The sequence below is a fragment of the Pleurodeles waltl genome, chromosome 3_1 (assembly GCF_031143425.1).
Source record: "Pleurodeles waltl isolate 20211129_DDA chromosome 3_1, aPleWal1.hap1.20221129, whole genome shotgun sequence".
NCBI classification, from domain to species: Eukaryota; Metazoa; Chordata; class Amphibia; order Caudata; family Salamandridae; genus Pleurodeles; species Pleurodeles waltl.
Genome location: NC_090440.1, coordinates 86553897 through 86574433, shown reverse-complemented (window position 1 = coordinate 86574433; position 20537 = coordinate 86553897). Strand labels below are relative to the sequence as shown.

At 42.6% G+C, this 20537-nt stretch overlaps 1 protein-coding gene across 3 annotated transcripts in view; it reads left to right on the top strand.

Annotated features, from left to right (window-relative positions):
* ANO1 (anoctamin 1) overlaps positions 1-20537 on the top strand; it is a 616593-nt gene that overhangs the window by 497828 nt on the left and 98228 nt on the right. For all 3 annotated transcript variants that reach the window (XM_069221899.1, XM_069221898.1, XM_069221900.1), the window contains 3 exons: positions 1589-1653; positions 4303-4437; positions 5228-5388. In XM_069221899.1, the coding sequence (XP_069078000.1) occupies positions 1589-1653; positions 4303-4437; positions 5228-5388 (361 nt within the window). The remainder of the gene's footprint in view (positions 1-1588; positions 1654-4302; positions 4438-5227; positions 5389-20537) is intronic.

The following is a 20537-nucleotide window of genomic DNA, read 5'->3' as shown; positions in this document are numbered from 1 at the left end:
CAAGTGGGCTTCTTTCAAGCACTGCATTTAAAGAGAGTTCCCTTGGGCCCAGAGGCGGATGAGACATGTCCTTCTGATGTTAACAAGGTCTGGGCATCACCTTCTGCCCCTCTGTAGGTCGATGTATGCAGACACAGACCTACATAGACTAACACGAGGCACACTAGATGCTAGCCCATGTCAGCCTATGTATGCATAAAAGTGTCCATCAAGGGGTCGTTTGGGATCTAACTCCAGGTGGAAGTGCCCACCACTAGTGCACTGTGCTTCGACATTTGTATAAAAGCACCAGCAGGAAAAAGATGCATTAAACACCAACCATTACCTCTTACAAAAACACACCCAGCTCAAGTTAGTCAGTCAGTGAAAAGTGCAGATTGTAAAGAAATGTAAAGAGTACCCCCAGGTATCTCTACAATGTTGTGACTTCGAGTCTTTTAATTTTTGAGGTTAGTTTTCATATTTATTTTTGTTGCTGGGCTATTTTTTGTACAAGTAGGCTTAAGTGGTCACTGATCCCATGCACAATGTCTGTTTTTAATGTATCAATTGATGGCTTCATTTGCTAGTTTAATATCAACTTAAAGTTTAAAGTTTAAATGATAACTGTTTAACAGCGCACACCCCCGCAAAGCAGGGTTTGAATTCCTTTAGTTGGATTTCATTAAATAGTAGGTTTGCACCTACTGTGCAGATGATTAAATATTTATAAACACTTGTTTTTGCCATTATGTGTAGATTTGTGTATTGCCTGCATTGCCATAATAGTCACTTGAAGGGAATACATGGTTTAATTATGAACACATACAATTGAACATGTGTACGTTCCTTTTTAGTACATACAGTAATGCTTGCATCTCACATTTCACAGCAACGTAAGCGTATTCCTGACACAGTGAGGCATATGATTGGGTTGTGACACCTCCAGCTATGGCATAATTTCCGATCACCAGTTCTTGTGTTGTCATTCAACATTGCCTATGTTAATTCATATTTTACCCCCCTCCCCCGCCTTGCCATTTGTGCCCAGAAGAAGGGAGTGCACCGGGTATTAGTGGACAAAAAGAAAGAGGCAAGCCCTTAAATTGCATTGAAAATCCTACTAAGAAGAAAACATTTTAAAAAGACCAACAAAAGGAGGCCATTTTGAATGATAAACATGACATGAAAGCAGGGGTAAGAAAGTGTTAATACACATGTATGAACATGACAGCAATAAAAGTGATGGCAAGAGTATGGGGAAATTAAACAATACTCCTTGTAAGCTACAAGAAGCTAAGGTATGTGTATTTTACAGCTTGGAGACAAGGTTCCGTAACACTAAAGTTGCTTACAAGATATTTCTGGCTGGATTGCTGCTTTAACATGCCCAGGATCACACAGTTTTTAAGTGAATATGGAGGCTAATGAATCAGTGCTTATCTTACTGCCTGCCCTGCATGGGTTGTGAACAGTCTCTTACTGGTGAGTTTTGGGAGACATCGGTAGCACACTGTATGACAGCTAGCTATCTTAAAGGCATCTAAGGTGACTGGCACAGACATGGGTTCCGCATTAGCCCCTGCCAACGCATGTTCTTTTCTTACAGATCCTTTGCGATGAATGGGCAAGTTACGGAGCATTCTACAAGTACCAGCCCATCGATTTGGTTAGGTAAGCAGCTGGGGAAAAATAGATTCTGGTAATGTATGACTCCACCAGAAAATGAGGACATTCATGTTTTAACTAGTCGCTCTTGTTGTCTTGGCTTCATGGACACGGCTCTTAAATCACTTATTCCATTTAGAAGAACCCTGAGGCTGTTATTACAGATTGTAGGTTGGAATAATACATATGACATTGCAGTAAACACTGTAAACCTTGGATGGCGTGCTTTCTTGGGAGTGATAAGGTAGCATAGAACTGATAGTGCATAACAGTGGAGCTTTAGGCTCTCCAGTACTCTTTCCAACTTTTTGGGGCTGGCCTTTCTCATGTGCCAGGAGGGAGCAGATGATACAATAGAAATGCTTTCATGAGGCAGGGTTCATTTGCATATCATTGTAAGCTTACTGCTGATTGCTTATCAGCTGTAAGTGCATGTCAGCTCTAACTTAAAGCTGATTGCATATCAGCTGTAAGTGAGCCGGCAAACAAAGAAATGTCAGAATAGTCCGGAAGCACAAAAGTAATTGTTCCTGTGGTCAAGGAATGTTGGCTCTAGAGTCGCTCCACATCCTCGATGATAGGTCCAGGTTTAGTTCCTTTGCATGCTAGCAGAGAGACTCAAGTAACACCTCACTAACGAAGGCGACTGGCACCGAGGCACGCCTTTCCCAGCAATTCAGGCTGGACAGTTCCTTTGAAGGCGTGGCTGTACGGATTTGCGTTAATGTGGACCCATTTTTATGACACAAGAGAGTTAAAATGATAGAATGCTGCATCAAGGGAGGAAAGCTAATAGGTGCAGTGGTTCGGAAAAACGGGTGCATGCATTTCCAACATATTATTTGGTTCTCAGTTGCCCATAAAGTTAAAAAGCCCTTGAAATGGGCAACAATATTCTTTTGGTAGCAACTAGGCAAAGCTGTGGCAAAGGAGGGAAATGCATCTGTGAAGTCGTTTCTGGACACCCTCTAGGGATGGATGGCAGGACCCCCTGGTTACAACTATAGTCTATATTTTCTTCCAGTGTGTGCTTTCCTTGGTCAGAGTTGTATGGTTTGACGAGATCTAGTATTTAGGCCACACTGTTAAATAAATTGCATTTTTGCTCTTGACAGATTTATTTACAGGGGATGGAGAATTGGAATGCAAGACTCTAAATGTTTCATGATTGGCTCCCACTCTGTATTCCAGAAAGTTCCAACAAATCAAAGCAATGTGCTGTTGGTGCAGTGGCACAGGGATTGTAGAGCAGTGCCAAAATGCATAGAAATATAAGTTCCAGGGATGGGGTTTTTTTCAGAACAGGTAGGCTCTGTATTCGATTTCTTGCTACTCAAAATATGACTGGATATTTAATTTTACTTGATAACTGGTTTTGAAATTGTTCGCAGTAGAGGCTTTCGTCAGCCTTTTATCAGAAATGAGATATGTAATTTCTCTGTGTTCTGCTGTTGAGCTATGCCAGAAATTAAGAGAACATTATTTTTGGCAGGTGCTCATCAAGGAATGATTTGATGAAGCCAGTTGGGCGTTCTTCAGAGCTAAACTAGCCGCCGACCAACCCCAAGCCTCATTCGGCAAGGGCATTTTCTAAGGGCGTCCAAATAATGGCAGCATACTTTAGGCATTGCAGGAGAAAAAACCTGCAAAATATCCTTCATTTCCAAAACAATTTTTATGCAAAATTGCTGTTGCAAGAAAAAAAAACACATGTAAAACGAGTTGACGATAATAGCACAGTTTCTAGAACTGAAATTATGTTGGGATGAATTTGGAAACTTTCCATTAGTGAATTAAACATTTGAAAAGTTAATGATTGGTCTTTCAAATAATAGACATTTCTAGACATACTTAAGTTCCTGGTCAGAAAAAAGAGCTCTACATTATGAGAAATGGAGGCTTGTGATTGGCACATCCACAGGAGTCACTGCCAACATTACAAATTTACAGAAAGTAGCTAGATCCAGCAGTGTTAGAGAGGGCCCATGAAGCTCTATTTATGGGTACCAAATATCAGATTCTGCTCTCAACCAGTCTAGGTTACTGGGAGCTCAGTAACTTCCTCAGATCCCCCAGTGCAACCCAAAACATATCAGCCCCTGTATGTGCGGACTACCTTTGCCAGTTTTTTTATCTGACATGGAATCGCTGTACCAATGGAAGGAGGGATCACATCCAATTTGAATAGCCAAACCCCTTGACTATTGACCATATGTACTAATGAAAATGTTCTGTAGGAATCAACTTAACGAGCATAGGCACCAGATTTCAGCATCACCATCCATTGTCTCATGGACTTTTGGGTGTCACCGTCAGTAACCTACCACTACACCTGGTCCTACTACATGTACGTTTGTGTAGTAGATACACACTGGCATCAATAAAGCTATACAGAATATTCATTTACTATATAACTTCTATTTTGCATGGAACTGACGGCACAAATACCATCTCTCAATCTTTTCTTGAAAATGTCGAGCTGTAGGTACCTTCGCGGAATGGCAAGCCATCAGGAGTGCTACCATTGTGTAAATCAGATCAATATTGTCAATAGAAGCTTGCTGCTTGTTCTGGTGTTATTTTATTCCCCCTTGCATAATGGTTGCCGTAGAGCCTGAAACAGTGATCATCCATTAATGCATCAAATTTTTTCAGGAAATACTTTGGCGAGAAGATCGGTTTGTACTTTGCTTGGCTTGGTGTTTACACGCAGATGCTCATCCCGGCTTCCGTCGTGGGAATTATTGTATTTCTGTATGGGTGTGCGACTGTGGATGAGAATATACCAAGGTATGGACACTAGTTTAATATATGCATGAAGATATTTTTGTGTTTTTTTCAAACCTTTGCTGTTGTCTGAGTAAGTAGGGTACACGATTTCAAACGCTAACATTCATTCCCTTTTTGTACATCTTGAAAACTAAACTTCTCTAAATGAGAAAGATATATAAAAATTGTGCCATTTAAATTCTTGGTCTGGAATTTGCCACCCATATTCCAGATTTTACATTCCTTTCAGATTTACTATATTACTACCAGTCCCCCCACCATACAGGTCTTTAAGAGTGGTTATTGGCATGGCCACTACGGCTAAAAACCCCATAAAATGTATACTCACTGCTGTATACAGAGTGAGATGGCCAACATTTCTTTTTGTTGGTTATTCCTCTTCCTGGGCTGTTCAACATTCTTGTTGCTGTGCAAAAGCCTTGTCATTGTGGCTCAACCATTTTACTTTATCCAATGTGATATTGTCCAGTGCCTCATCCTAGGTGGTGGCTGTTGAAATATGTCCTACCATCTTGTGCTGCCACCAAGGAATTCGGCTCCCCAAGGCGATACACTTGGCTGTGTGGTATTTGAGATACTATCACCTGGGCCGCTCCTCCTACTGCAGTTGTTGGATACACACCATGCCAAGTGAATCTCCAGGTTAGAGTTTAGATAGGAAGATTTGCTCCTTGAAGCTCATAGATGGTAGTGAAGTTTGAAGGTACCAGGTACCATCTGAGGATGCTGAAGAAAGACGTGACCTGTATATGTTTGCATCCGGCACTTTAAGTATGTTTCTTCCCCACAGTATGGAGATGTGTGACCAGCGATACAACATCACCATGTGCCCCTTGTGTGACAAAACCTGCACATACTGGAAAATGAGCTCCGCCTGCGCTACATCTCGAGCGAGTCACCTCTTCGATAACCCAGCTACAGTGTTCTTCTCTGTCTTCATGGCTTTATGGGGTGAGAAGTTTTTGATTCCATTGTTATATCTATGTCCCTATTTTTCTTCTAGCCTCAAGAAAGTGAGGGGAGAATTCAGCACTAAATATAACTTGAATTACTTTCTGGGAAGTCTTAAACTTCTAATCTAGACACAGCTTCCAATCCGGGCTGGATGCCAGCCTTTCTCGCTAGCTAAATATTAATAAAAAAATGTAAAGTGCTTCATCTTGCATATTTAAATTCTACTCAGTTGTCTTCAATTCAGTGAATTCTGGTTGATCATGTAGCTATTTTTTATTTATTTATTTATATGTTTCCTTTATGTTTTTCATTTGAATTCCTGAAATACTGTGAGCCATGCACATGACATTAGGTCAAGAACACAGAGATGTGAAGGTTCAAATTGGTGTTGGATCACCTCCACGTCCATTTACTCAAAGTACATGGGCGGTAGAACACGTCCTGTTGCATTTGAGTTGTACTGCTCTAAGTCCACTGGTTTTGAATACCTTCATGTATATAGGGCAGTGATTCCCAAACCTTTGACTTCCGTGGACCCCCACTTTACCATTACTGGAACCCGGGGACCCCCACTGAATTATTATCGAAATCCGCAGACCCCCACTAATTACTAAAAGCTGGGGACATAGGCCCATATTTATACTTTTTTTGCACCGTACTTGCATCATTTTGTACGCAAAAATGGCGCAAACTTAAAAAATATAATTGTTATTTGTAAGTTTGCGCCTAATGCTTAGGCATGTTTGTGCCCATCTTGCATACTGTTTTCACCAAGAAGGGGAGACACCTGTAGAAGAAAATCCTGTTTGTTTCCTGCAGTCGTATCTTTTTAGGGAATAAGAGACACAAAATTTCAGGGTGGGGGGGTTTGGTGGGAGGGTTTCTTTGGGGTGGCAAGGATTGCCTTGGGGAAAGCCACACCAGGGGTTTGGCTAGGCTGTAAAAGCCAAAGCATAAGCCAAGGCTTCAAAAGATGCAATACAGCCAACAAATGTCATAAAAACTGTAAAAGCTTTAAAACGGAAATGACTGAATTATGTGACATTTAATGGAAGTATTTATGTATATATATACATATATCACCAGACAAAGTTACTTGAATATCAGGAAATTTTGCGACTGCACTCCAAGATGTGCTCTAATGCTTTTTCATTTTCAACAGCAATGCGTTTACATCTGACAGTGTTCATCAGAGCCCACATTTACAAGTGCCTTATTCCCCTTAAAAAGATTTGAACATTCATGGACATCAATCAGTCAATCAATCAGGTATCTGTATAGCATGGCTTGTCACCCGAGAGGGTATCCAGGTGCTTGCTCCAGGTGTTTATTCGAACAACCAGGTTTTTGGTCCCTTCCTAAAGAGAGTCAGCGAGGGTGCGGTGTGGGGGGCATTCCAGGCCTTGGCAGCGAGGTCCTCCGGTTCAGCAATGGCATATGCTTGGTACCTTAGCAAGGACGATTTGTGCCGAGCGGAGGTTCCTCGTAGTTTGGTGGAGGTGAATGCGGTGGTTTGGGTAGGACTTTTTAGGCATCTGTCAGAAGTTTGAAGTGGAATCTCTTCTGGACCAGGAGCCAAGGGAGTCTTTTTAGGTGCTGGGTGATGTGGGTTCTCTTAGGGAGGTTGAGGATCAGTCTGGCGGCTGTGTTCTCGATCGTCTGGAGTCTTTGCATTAGTTAGGCTGTTGTGCCCGAGTAGAGTGCATTGCCGTAGTCCAGTTGGCTGGACTGTCTTCCTTGTGTTGGTGGGGAGCCAGTTGAAAATCTTGCAGAGCATGTGAAAACAGACTGAGAAAACACCATGGACCTGGTGTTTCATGGAGTTCCTTGTCATGGATAATGCTGAGGTTTCGGGCGTGTCCTTTAGGTGTAGGTGTGGGTCCGAGTTTTAAAGGTCACTAGGAGTCATTCCAGAGGGCTGAGTGTTTACCGAATATCAAAATCTCTGTTTTGTCCAGGTTGAGCTTCAGGCACTTCTCCTTCATCCATGCGGATACATTCTTCATACGGATGTGGAAGTTGGTCTTTGTCCTGTTGGGGTTGGTCATTAGCGAGAGGACGAGCTGGGTGTCATTGGCGTAGGTTATTATGTTGATGTTGTGTGATTTCACAATGTCTGCAAGAGGTGTCAAGTAGATGTTGAAGAGTGTGGAGCTGAGGGCGGAGCCTTGGGGGATGCTGCAGATGGTGCCCTTGGCTTGGGAGGTGAAAAGTGGGAGGCAGTCTCTCTGGGTGCATCCCATGAGGAAGGATTCTGTCCATCTGAGTGCAGCATCTGTGATTCTGAACTGACGTAGTCAGTTGATAAGTACGCCGTGAGAGACAGTGTCAAGGGCAGCCGAGAGGTCGAGCTGGATCAGGGCAGCTGTCTCCTCTGTTGAGCATGGCACGGATTTCATCCTTTGCTGCGGTAACAGCTCTCTCGGTGCTGTGGTTGGCTCTGAATCCTGATTGGGATGGGTCTCGTAGGTTGTTTCTCTCCAGGTGTTCACTGAGTTTGAGTTTGACGGTCTTCTCCAGTACCTTCATAGGGAACGCTAGTAGCGAGATTGGTCTGTAGTTTTGAAGTACCCTGGGGTCTGCCGAGGGTTTCTCGAGGCGAGGTCTGATCTCTGTGTGTTTCCAGGCTTCTGGGACAGCGGACGTGATTAGCGAGGCATTGAGGATTGTGGTGAGTTGGTGGCTGATCTTGTTTCGTCCGAGGTTGAAGATCCTGTGGAGTCAGGGGTCATTGGGTGCTCCTGAGTGGATGGAGCATAGCAAACATACTACCACACTGATAATGCTGTTTTTTTAGAAAACAAAGTATGAGATGATCCCTGCATATTTGTGTTAAATATATCATTTACACTAAATAAAATAGTGAATTTGATTAATTTGATCACAATTGTTATTTCCATAATCCCAAAGATATAACAAATAAATAAAATATGGGAATCACATAATTTCCTAAAAAGCACACATCATTCTAGCTGCCCACTCGAGTGTATTGTTTATGAACTGAACCTTTTACCAATTGTTTAACTTTTGATGACCCATTTGTCAAAAGAGAAAGATGGAGAAATCCCACACTGTGTAATATATACAGTGAAAGGGCAAACAAAAAAGAATGTCACATCTTTTCTTATTAGCTCATGTGACAGGCCTGCAATTACATCTTCAAACATTTCATACCATCTTATATCAATCTCTTATGTCCAAAAACACAGATAATATAAATACTTCCTGGTACAAACTCAAAGACTTGCTTGTGCTTGCATCTTGTTGAGAAACACCCCTGGCACTGACACTCCTCACTCCTGTGCTGCAGAAACCACAGTGGATTACACTGGAAGAAACCACTCAGAAGACGAGTGCTCATTAACCGCTCTATGTAATTACATAAGGACGTCAATTAGAGCAGGTTTGAGTTCCCTGTGACTAGTCACATTTGCAGGCCTGACACATTGGATTTTCCTCTCTTATTGCTGCTGTTGCCCTTGTCTGCTAAAACGTCTGACTTCCGGCATTCCCAGGGAATTCCCTGCAGGGAAGTGCTTCCTTGTCCATGCCAATGGAAAATTGAAGAAACAGACTTGTGTGTGCTAACAGTGGCACACATGATGTACATAGGGAGAAGGCTAGCCTTCTCTGTACAGTAGCAGTTTGGAATTAAATTCCATCCTGTTAGGGGACAGAAACACATTTTTCACATTACTATAATATTCACCTGGTAGTTGTGATCACTAACAAGAGTTTCTTCTAATTTCCTCTCAGTATTAAGAATCAGGTATGTGGCAGCTTGTTTCTACATGATTTACTACAATCCCCACACACATACTTCTTGCTTCAATCTGACCTCCTACAAACCATATATGATGACTTCTTGCTTTGGCAAGATATTCTTTAATATGCCTGATGTGACTTTTGTGTCCACTTTACTTTTCTCCATCCACATATGATGATTTCTTGCTTCTGCATAATTTTCCTTCAATTACACAGCACCATTTCTTGTTCGACATCACTTTATTCTACACACCAACGTCTTGCTTTGACATGGCTTTCTTCAAATCACATATGATAAATTCTTACTTCGTCATGGTTTTCTTCAATCCACAAATCATTTCTTGCTTTGATAGAATTTTTCTTCATTTCATTTAAGAGAACTCTTTTTTCAGCTTATTGCTTCAACATGACTTTCTTCAATCTACGATTACTTATTTTGGCAAGACGTTCTTAAAACTACACAGCAAGGCTTCTTGCTTCGAAATGACTTCTTCAATCCACATAAACTCACTTCTTGCTTGAGCATAATTTATCATTTATTTACCCACATAAAACTGCTTCTTGATTTGATAACTCTCTTTAGTCCCCATACAACGATGTCTTGCTTGAGCATAATTTATCATTTATTTACCCACATAAAACTGCTTCTTGATTTGATAACTCTCTTTAGTCCCCATACAACGATGTCTTGCTTGAGCATAATTTATAATTTATTTACCCACATAAAACTGCTTCTTGATTTGATAACTTTCTTTAGTCCCCATACAACGATGTCTTCCTTCATTATGACTTCCGTAACTCCACATAGGGTGACTTATTGATTCTATAAACATTCATCTATCTTCCATGTCTGGTGTAAGTTCTTTTGTCCGTTGAGTGGATATGGCAATAACTCATATATGTTAAAAGTGCAAAAAAAAGTCATTGCCTGTAAATTTTCTATTATAGAAATGAAAATGAAATTCCATTTTCTATTTTTAAGTAGAAGAATTTTAGCTTATTAAAATTGTGTGAAAGAGATCAGAGCTTTTTTTGCATTTTTTTGGTATTTTCACTCTGGGTGGATCCACCAACAAATACATTATATTTTAGGCCTTAGTGGCCCTTTTTAATAATATAGGGCCTCATTACAACTTTGCAGTCTTTTTTTGAGACAGCCGCTGCAGGCAATAGACCGCCAGTGTTGGCGGTCTGTTGTCCGCCATATTAGGAGTCTTTGGATGACTACCGCCCATTTTTGGGCAGAAGTCTGACTCCGAAGAGTCAGGCACGGCACGGCAGCAGGACTCCACCCGCCGGAGTCCTGCTGGCGAGGTGGTGCTGGCGATGCAAGACCACCAGGACCCATCACCTCACAATGACCTCCTTGAAGGAGAAGGTAAGTGGTCCTCCGAAGGGGGGGGTCTGTGTGTGTGGGTGCATGTGTGCGGAGGCAGAAACGGGGTGTTGTGTGAGTGCATGTGTGTGTAATTGAATGTGAATGTGTGCGTGTATGTGCAGGTGAATGGGGGTGTGTGTCTGCATGTGTGCGCGTGAATGGTGGCATGTGTCTGCATGTATTCAAGTGAGTGGAGGTGTCTGTGGATGAATGTATATGCTGAGGGGTGTGTATGTGCATGCATATGTGCATGAAGGGGTAGGGGGAGTTTGTAATTGTGTGGACAGGTGGGGGGGGTGCAGACATGCATGTGCCGGCGACAGGAATGGGAATTCCTGTCGCCGGGTGCGTGACTGCCAGGGTTTTCATGGCGGGGTGACCTCCATGGAAAGCCTGGCAGTCTGTAGGCTTGTAATCCGGCCAGCAGGCTGAGGCCTGCCACTGGGTTGGAGGTGCACACCGCCGGCCGCGTCTGAGCGCCCGCACCAGTAGGCCATGCGGCGTTGTGAAGGTATGGCAACCACCAAGCCCCACAACTCATGATGTGGCGGTCTTTACCGCCGGGTCCGCAGCGGTAAGACTGCCACAGCGATGGTGGCGGTCTGATGACCGCCATCCTTGTAATGAGGGCCGTAGTCTCAGTGTTCCAATAACTTTTCTAAAACCTTTAATTTTTTGGAGGATGTTGAGAAGGTGCACATATTTTGTTCTAATCAGAGCCCTTGCACAAATGTTCATGACATCACAAATGTTTGTTAGCTCTTATCTGCAGGAATGTGGCAGTTACAGGCTTTCTCACGCCCTTTTAGTATATGTGAGCAACATTCCCCATTTTCATCAAATGCTTTGATTTCAAATGATTGACTCATTTCAGTGTTTGAATGCAGTACAGAACTGTGTCCAAATACTGACGTCAATTTTTATCAGGATATATGGTAAACATTGGTAATGGTCTTGTAAAGTGACTTCATTGTATATTAGTAAAATGTATGCCGAAACTTTTGTTGAGCAGGTGAAATACACAAAGACAAAACAACCCTACCCTCTGCTCACGAATAATAATAATTCATCAACATTATTAATTCATTTTCATTAGTCAAGGAAAATAAATTAATGACAGATTAAAAACATTAATCCCAATTTGCATGGTTTTTTTCGGTGAAAAAAGGTGACCTACTTATGTTAATGAAATAGTTTACTTCTACAGTTGCCAGGAGCCACATTTAAAATCGAACAAAAGCTTTCTCGTCGGTCAGTAGCAATAGACATTCTCAAAAATATTGCAAAAGGGGTTGTAAGGGTCCCCTACCTGTGAAGAATAAGATTTATGTTTGCTGATGCTCTGGATAAACCCACACCACACACTGTAATGAATTATTTCATAGTGAATCAATGAGGACCAAATGTAGATTTCTAAAAGCATGATGTAGTAGAGAGAATCTGAGGCTTCAGCACAGTGTAGTATAACCTTCCCCAACCGCTCCCCATCTATTGCTTGCACTTTAAGGAGAGTCTATTGTGCCAGAGTTGAAAAGAAGCCAGAGTAAATAAATGAAGGGTTAGGGCATGGAAGTGGTAATAAAAGGGTATTATTTTACTTTATTTACATCAGTGTCTCCCTTACAAAAAGGCAATGAGAGGCACATACACAGAAAATCCGATGAGTGGCAGCTTGCTTACAGCAAACACATGTTGGTAATGGAATCTATTACTGTCTTGATTATGCATACAGATTTGTTTTGTTTCTTTTAACTACTTTTTCTCTCTGATCAGTCTACTGGTTTAGTGGTCATGCACCATTTGGAAAGTGTTCTCTAACAGATTTACATAAAGATTTAACTCTAGGTAGGCAAGCTTTGAGGGCTGAAGTTTCTTAGACTAATAAAATGGCATAAACATTAACTTGAATTAATTTAAACCAGCGATAGAAATGTATTTCAGTATCATTCACTACCAAAATATATTACAATTATTTTCAATATTGCTTATTGTATTAGAGCTATCCAAATGTTACTAAGGGCCAGATGTAGCAAGATACGTTTTTGCGAATCGGAAATTGCGAGTCGGTGCGACTCACAATTTCCGATTCGCAAAATCGTATGCAGAATGTTGTCTCAGATACCTTCTGGGAATCGCAAGGGGGTCGCAAAGACCCACCTCATTAATATTAATGAGGTGGGTCGCAATTTGCGACCCGCTTGCGATTCCCTGCACTCACAGGGATGGTGGCCTGCTGGAGACAGCAGACCTCCATGTCTGTGACTGCTTTTTCAATAAACGTAATGCAGCCCGTTTTCCTTAAAGGAAAACGAGTTGCATTACAAAAGAAAAAATGAAACCATTTGGTTTCGTTTTTTCGGAGTAGGCAGTGGTCCATTGGACCACTGCCTACTCTGAAAAAATATTTTGGGCGACATTCACAAAGGGGAGGGGTCCCATGGGACCCCTTCCCTTTTAGGAATGAGTTAGCACCCACTTGACATGGGTGCTAACTTCGAATTGCTTTGCGACCGCGTTCACGGTCACAAAGCAATTCTGCATCGCGGTGCGAATCGCAAATAGGAAGGGAACACCCCTTCCTATTTGCAAGTCGCATTCCCATTCAAAATGGGAGTGTGCATCGCGATGGCCGCTTTGCATGGCTAAAAACTGCAAATTTCACAGTTTGCGCCATGCAAAACGGCTTGTACATCTGGCTCCAAATGTTTGTGCAATTTTCTTAAATATTTAAGTATCTATTTACATATATATTGTACACATAAACATATATATGTACAGGTTTTATAAATTGAGGATCATATTTGAATGGGGTGTAACCAGCAGCGTGGGTGTGCACATTGGAGGCACTGTGTGTAAGCAGCAGAGTGGGTGTGCACACTGGGGGTGCTGTGTGTAATCAGCAGAGTGGGTGTGCACGCTGGAGATGCTGTGTGTAACCAGCAGGGTGGGTGTGCCCGCTGGAGGTGCTTTGTGTAACCAGCAGAGTGGGCCTGCACGCTGGAGGTGCTCTGTGTAACCAGCAGAGTGGGCCTGCACGCTGGAGGTGCTGTGTGTAACCAGCAGAGTGGGCCTGCACGCTGGAGGTGCTGTGTGTAACCAGCAGAGTGGGCCTGCACGCTGGAGGTGCTGTGTGTAACCAGCAGAGTGGGTGTGTACGCTGTAGGTGCTGTGTGTTACCAGCAGAGTGGGTGTGCACACTGGAGGTGCTGTGTGTAACTAGCAAAGTGTGGGTCTGCAGGCTGGAGGTGCTGTGTGTAACCAGCAGAGTAGGTGAGCAAGCTGGAGTGCTGTGTGTAACCAGCAGAGTGGGTGTGCACGCGGAAGGTGCTGTCATCCGACTGGTTGGGGTGCTTTATTAGATGTAAGCAAATAGTTGTGATTTTTTTTTTACTTGAGAAAGCTTACATGATCTTTTGGCAGTGCATTCCGGATAGAGACAAAAAAATCCTTTGTTGATTTGCATGGCAGTTCAGCATACACAGGAACACGTTACAAGTGGGCTAGTAATCCAGATTAAATCACATCCAGGAAGCAGTGTTTTCGCACCAACGTCTGCATGTTTTTCTCTATTTTGGTCAGATTTTCACCTGGACTCTATCTGTTTCTATGGGAGACTTCTGGTGAAAACCTCCACACCTATAGTGTTACTGCAGATCATGAAATCCCAATAAGGCAGGAAATCTCAAAGAAACCAGCATCTGGATTAACAGGCCAATCATAACGAGGCTGATGTTTTATTGGAGTATTATTTGGAGTTTTTTTTTAGTTCGGTCAGTTCAGCCACTGCAGGGAAACTGTTTTTTTCATGTGATGCTAGGTGAATGGAGTGCTATGGCAGCTTTGCCAGCAAGGTGGATGTCCATCCGCTAGCTGTTGATGATTAGGCGTTGCAGACATGCTTCATTGCCCATCTCCCCTGTTGATTGATTCGGAAGCAAATACAAGCATATCTGTTTGTTTCACATGTGGATACTATATAGGAGGATGTAGGTTAGAGATACTTGAGTTCACTGTGAATATTCCTAAAATGGGACTTGGCAATAAATCTTTTTCTCTTACCAGAAGTTTGCAGTGAGTGAAAAATAAGAAGCAGGGACACATCTAGCAGGACTTTATTTATAGTCATTGGGGTCACTGAGAAGGTAACTAGACCATTGCAGTAGGGTGCACTAATGGCATCCTATGTCTAGGAGGGTATTAACAGTCAACAGCAAAACACCTAATAGTTCGTGTGAGATCAGAGTTCCTGAATCATGTAATCAATCACATTCAGTTTTGCTTGAAGGAATACTTTGATACCTCATGTTAGTTTTCCAAATAAGAATGAGCTGGTCTTTTTCAGATCTTATTGGAAGTTGGGGATGGGCCTTATCCCATTCTCAAAGAATTTGAACTGCAGATGTTTGTGTCTTGAATAAGCAGAGGTACACGCTAGCACACCTCAAAGGGCATTTAAATGTCCCTGACATATCAACAGTGCCAGGCCCCTTCCAGTCATGCAGATAGAATTGCAAGTTATGTGTCTGGCTCACAGTCTGTAAATATCCTATGATGTGTTCATTTATTTGCATACATTTTTTAAATGGCTTTTTCACAAAGGATAGTTACTTAAATTGATCTATGGTATACTGATCAACTATCTATCTAAATTGCTTACTGTTCTTCATGCAGGGTTCGTTGGTTCTTTTATTTTAGTAAATGTGTAAGTTGTATTGAGTATATTAGGACTTACTGTCTTATGTAAACATTTAGGAAGAATTAGGTAGCCTTGTGAGGTTTCAAATCTCCACATGTTCCTTATATGTGCCTATTGGAAAAATCTCATATTGTTATCTAGGGTCTTTAAATATTTTCACAAATTGGCATGGCAAACTGTGGATCAACAGTAACATTGTGTTTCATTTCATTCCAGCTGTTAGAGATTGGGTCTCTATTTGGGAGAGGTATGCACCCTGTCCAGGTAGGGACCACAGTCCTAATCAGGGCAAGTCAATAACATGACATAAATTAGCCTGTGCTCGCCATCTGGTAGCTTGGCACAGAGCAGGTAGGCCTTCCTTAGAAGGCAGTGTGTAAAGTACTTGTGCAACACACACACAATAACCTCATGAGATGCACCACAAAAAAAGACTTCGCACGGAGGTCGAAAAATAAAGCTTGTTTGTCTGGTTAATTTTAAGTTCCGCTCAATGAAGATCCAAATCATAAATAGCTAAGTATTTGCTTTGTAGACTCAAATATAGCAAGATGAATGAGCAAATGTGATATATCATAGGGGTGGTGCCGGGGACTCCTTAGCACAGCTTTTTGATGTTCTGATGGACTTCAGTTCTGTCCTGGTTGTGTCCTCTCGGGGAGCAGTGTGCGGCTAGGTGGGGCAGAGCAGCTCCGGTTGACTGAGAGCAGAGAGCGGCAAAGGAAAGCAGGGCTGCTTTACACGGTTCCAAAATGTAAGTGAGAAAGGTTGACGAAGCCGCTCGAGTTGAGTTTGAAAGTAGCAAGCAGCAAAGTTTGCCAAAAGTTACTTGTGTTGAAGTTAAAAGTTGGTGGCAAGGGAAATCAGGGCTGCTCTGGGCAGATCACAGATGCAAGCGGCAAAGTTAGGCAAAGCCTCTCGAGTTGAAATTGAAGGTGAGAGGCAAAGGGAAGCAGGGCCACTCCAGGCAGGTCACAAAGGTGAGTGATGAAGTTTGGCAAAAGCCGCTCAGGTTGAAATTGATCGTGAGAGGCAAAGGAAAGCAGAGCCACTCCGGGCAGATTACCAATGCGAACAGCAAAGTTTGGCAAGACTGCTCAAGTTTAACTTGAAGGTGAGCATCAAAGGAAAGCAGGGCCACTCTGGGCAGGTTACAGATGGTTGTGGCAATGTTTGGCAAAAGCCGCTCAGGTCGAAATTGAAGGTGAGTGACAAAGGAAAGCAGGGTCGCTCCAGCCAGGTTACAGATGGTAGCGGCAAAGTTTAGCAAAAGCTGCCCGAGTTGAAATTGAAGGTGAGTGGCAAAGGAAAGCAGGGCCACTCCAGGTAGGCTACAGATGCAAGTGGCAATGATCTTTGGCAAAAGCCGCTCGAGTTGAAATTGAAGACGAGCAGCAAAGGAAAGCAGGAGCCACTCTAAGGGCCAGATGTAGCAAAGGGTTTTACCCATTTTGTGTCTATGGGAAAATGTGTTTGTACATATGGCCCCAAGTCACTCTGGGTTTGGAGGACTACCTGGCAGAGCTCAGCAGGGCGGCACAGCAAAGCAGGGCAGCAGTTCCTGGGAGCAGTCAAACCTGGCAAAGTGGCAATCCTGGCACACAACAGTCTTTACTCTGGCAGTGTTTTCTTGAGTCCAGAAATGTACTGATTTTAGGGGGTAAAGGACCCAGTACTTATACTAGAAAGTGCATTTGATGTGGGGGCGACTACAAAGAGTTCTTGTGAAGTGCACAGGTCCCCCTTTCAGGTCAGCCTCAGCTCTAAACTTCTAAACTGTCAGTGGAAGGTAATCAGCCCCTTTGTGTAGACTCTAGACACTACCCTTTGATGTGTAATTGCGAGCCCTTCCCAACCTCCTCCCCATGAAGACCCATCAGTATGGAGCTGCATGCAGATGCAGTTGTGTATACTGTGTTACGGGTGTCTGAATGGAATGCACAAGTGTAGCTGTCACGTAGCCCAATCCAAGGCCCACTAGTAGTATTTAATTTACAGGTCCTGGGTATGTGGTATACCACTCTACAAGGGACTTTCAGGTAAATTAAATGTGCCCATTGTGGATACACCAATCTTACCATGTTTTAGGGAAGAAGCACATGAACTTTAGCACTGATCAGCAGTGGTAAAGTGCTCAAAGTCCTAACGGCAACAAAAAGATACAGCAACAAAACAGGAGATAGAGGCAAAAAGTCTGGGTTAAGGCCACCCTAAGGATGCCAGGTCTAACACCAACATTGCTTCCAGCAGACATTGTTCCCAGAAGTCCCGACAACCAAGTCATGGAAGTGTCAACATCTAGATGTTGTGAAGTATGACAAGCATTTTTTATCAAGCAGCACCTTGGGATTCATCCTCGATGAGAATATGTCTTTATTAACTCACGCAGTGCCTAACTATCATCCTGTTTTTTGCGGGTTCTTAATTGCACTGCATGGGATCTACACCCGCCTTATACAGTGCCACATGAGTGTTCATTTGGAAATGTTCTGTAAAACAACACAAGTGCAGAATATATTGAGTGGGTCCTGAGAGGGCTCTTGGTGATTAAGAAAACAGTTTAGAACACCTGACACGTGTCTTCTCAGTGTTCCATCCTCATAGATAGTGTATATGTAATCAAAGTCCAGCATTTTACATGAGGGTCTAGAGTGATGGTCCTTTGTACATGGGCATCCATAAAATATTATTAAGCATGTGTGTCTCTTCAAAGAAATGGGTATACATTTCAATAGATAGCCACTCCAGCACAAGCAGTGCACTGTGTATTCTGTCTGACAAGGGCAATTTTGTGTCTGTAATTAGGAAGTGATAAAACACAATCTTATTTAAGCAGTTTCTAATCTGGGCATTGGCATAAATTTACCAAGTTCAAACTGGTAGTGGAAGTTATACTTACAGGAAGTGACATCACACTTTGGGCATTATACTCACAGTGTCAATCCCAGTTGACCTTTGATTACTATGTCATCATAATTTATTGTGCCAGAGGAGACAGGGCATCAGTTCATATGGGATTTCAAGCAGGATTAAGGGTGTGCCCAAAATAGGCAGCGTCTTTTCATCCATATGTAATGGACGTCAATTGAATTCACTAATATGCCATGGACAGTGGAAGTGACATCTCACAACCTGTGACTGCAATTGACATCACAGGTTCAACCTCTTATTTCACACTTTGCTTGGCTCACACTATCGCTTTACCCCTGGAGAAGCTGCGGTATAGGAGTTGCATTGTAGGGCAGAGAGTAGAAACTACAGAAAGCAAACAAGACTTATAGATTCCTGCGTATTTTCATCATCATCATCATCAAAATTGTTAATTTCAGGTATGAACACTACCACGTTCATTATGATAATGAATAATTAGTGAAAATTCAAAGTAAATAACCACATAGTGACTCACTTCAAAGAATGCAAAATCATTCTACATGATCATTTAAAACATTTGTGAATGATAAAATAAAATCAATTTCAGATACTAACAATGTTTATGCAGCTGTCTTTATGAATCCCTCTAGTCTTTTCCAAAAATAGATTAAATATTTTGACAGCATACATTAAGAAGTCCTGTTATCTGGTTGCAGACTACTTCAGATACCTAACTGATGCACAATTGGCAACAGTTGAGGCCATCAAATGGAGAAATACAATGAAAGGAGAAACAAGGTGCTTCATAGAAAATTAGATATCTCCCCTACATCTAGAGTATACCTTTGGCCCATGCTATAGTCAGCTAGAACAAGGGAATCCTAAATTCTAAGCAAAATGTAACTAATCAAAAACTAGAGAGGGTAATAATAATCATTACCTATCATTAACGCCTCAATAGGCTTAGCCACATTCCCAGACATCTGAAAACATGCTACCCTCATGCCCCTGCTGAAGAAACCATCCACTGACCAAGTCACTCTTTCCAACTACAGACCCATCTCCCTCCTACCATACCAGCAAAGGTCTCTGAGAATCTATCAGCCAACGTGTAACCACCCATCTCTGCAATCACCAGCTTCTCAAGGCCACACAGTCTGGATTCAAGCCCAAGCACAGTACAGAAACAGCACTCATCGCAATCACAGACAACATCCGCATGATTTTTGACTTATGAGAGACAGCAGCCCTCCTTCTCCTAGATATCGCTGCAGCATTTGACATGGTCTCACACACCATCATTATCAAGCACCTGCATGAGATAGGCATCCAAGACCCACTCTCTGCTGGATCTGCTCCTTAACAGATAGAACACAACCTGTCAGCCTGGTTCCTTATTCCTTGAAAGTCCGCAAACTCATATGTAGAGTGCCTCAAGAATCATCGCTCAGCCTTACCCTCTTCAAAGCAAATATTATCCCTGTGGCCAATGCTATCTGCGCACACCACACCAATAGTCTCTGCTATGCAGACGTAATACAGCACATACTCTTCCATTCAGGCAAGACCCACAACACAAGAAACAAGTTCACTGCCTGCATGACCAAAGTTGCTAAGTGGATGAAAGCCAATTATCTCAAGCTCAACACCAACAAGAGGGAAGTAATGAATTTCAGCAAGAATACCTCACCATGAGACTCCAACTGGTAGCCCGCTGAAGTCAAACTTATACCCAGAACCTATGCCATCAAACTGGACATGACCGTGCAAGTCAACGCCATCAATACATCCTGCTTCCACACCTTGAAGATGCTGAGGAAGACCCTTAAATGGGTCCCAAGCAACACTAGAAAAATTGCCCTAGTCACCAGTAAGTTGGACCAAGGGAACATCCTCTATGGATCACCAAACAACTCACCAAAAGAATACAAATCTTCCAGAACTCGGCAGCCGGACTCACCCTCAACCTCCCACACAGAACTCACATCACACCACACCTCAGAGACCTAGACTAACTCCAAATACACAAACGCACTCAATTCAAACTCCTTACACACATATTCAAGACACTACACAACTCAGTTCCAGCTAGGCAGACACCTCCGCTTTGTAGGACTCCTACTTGCACACATCCCATGCATACACAAGATTAGATCAGGAGAATGGGTGTTCTCTTATATTGCTCTTAAAGCGTGGGACAGCCTCCCACTCTACATCAGAGCCTCATTCTCTCTTCTTGAATTCCACAAGAATCGGAAGAACTAGCTTTTCAATTAGCGAACCTACCATAGGCAGAACTAGGCACACAAACCTGGTCAGTCTCAGGATTCCATCGCAGGTGATTGTGCACTTTACAAATGCTCATAACATTGCACCACATGTCTGACAATAATAAGGCTTGCAGACCTCAGTGACGAAATATATTTCCATTTTGAG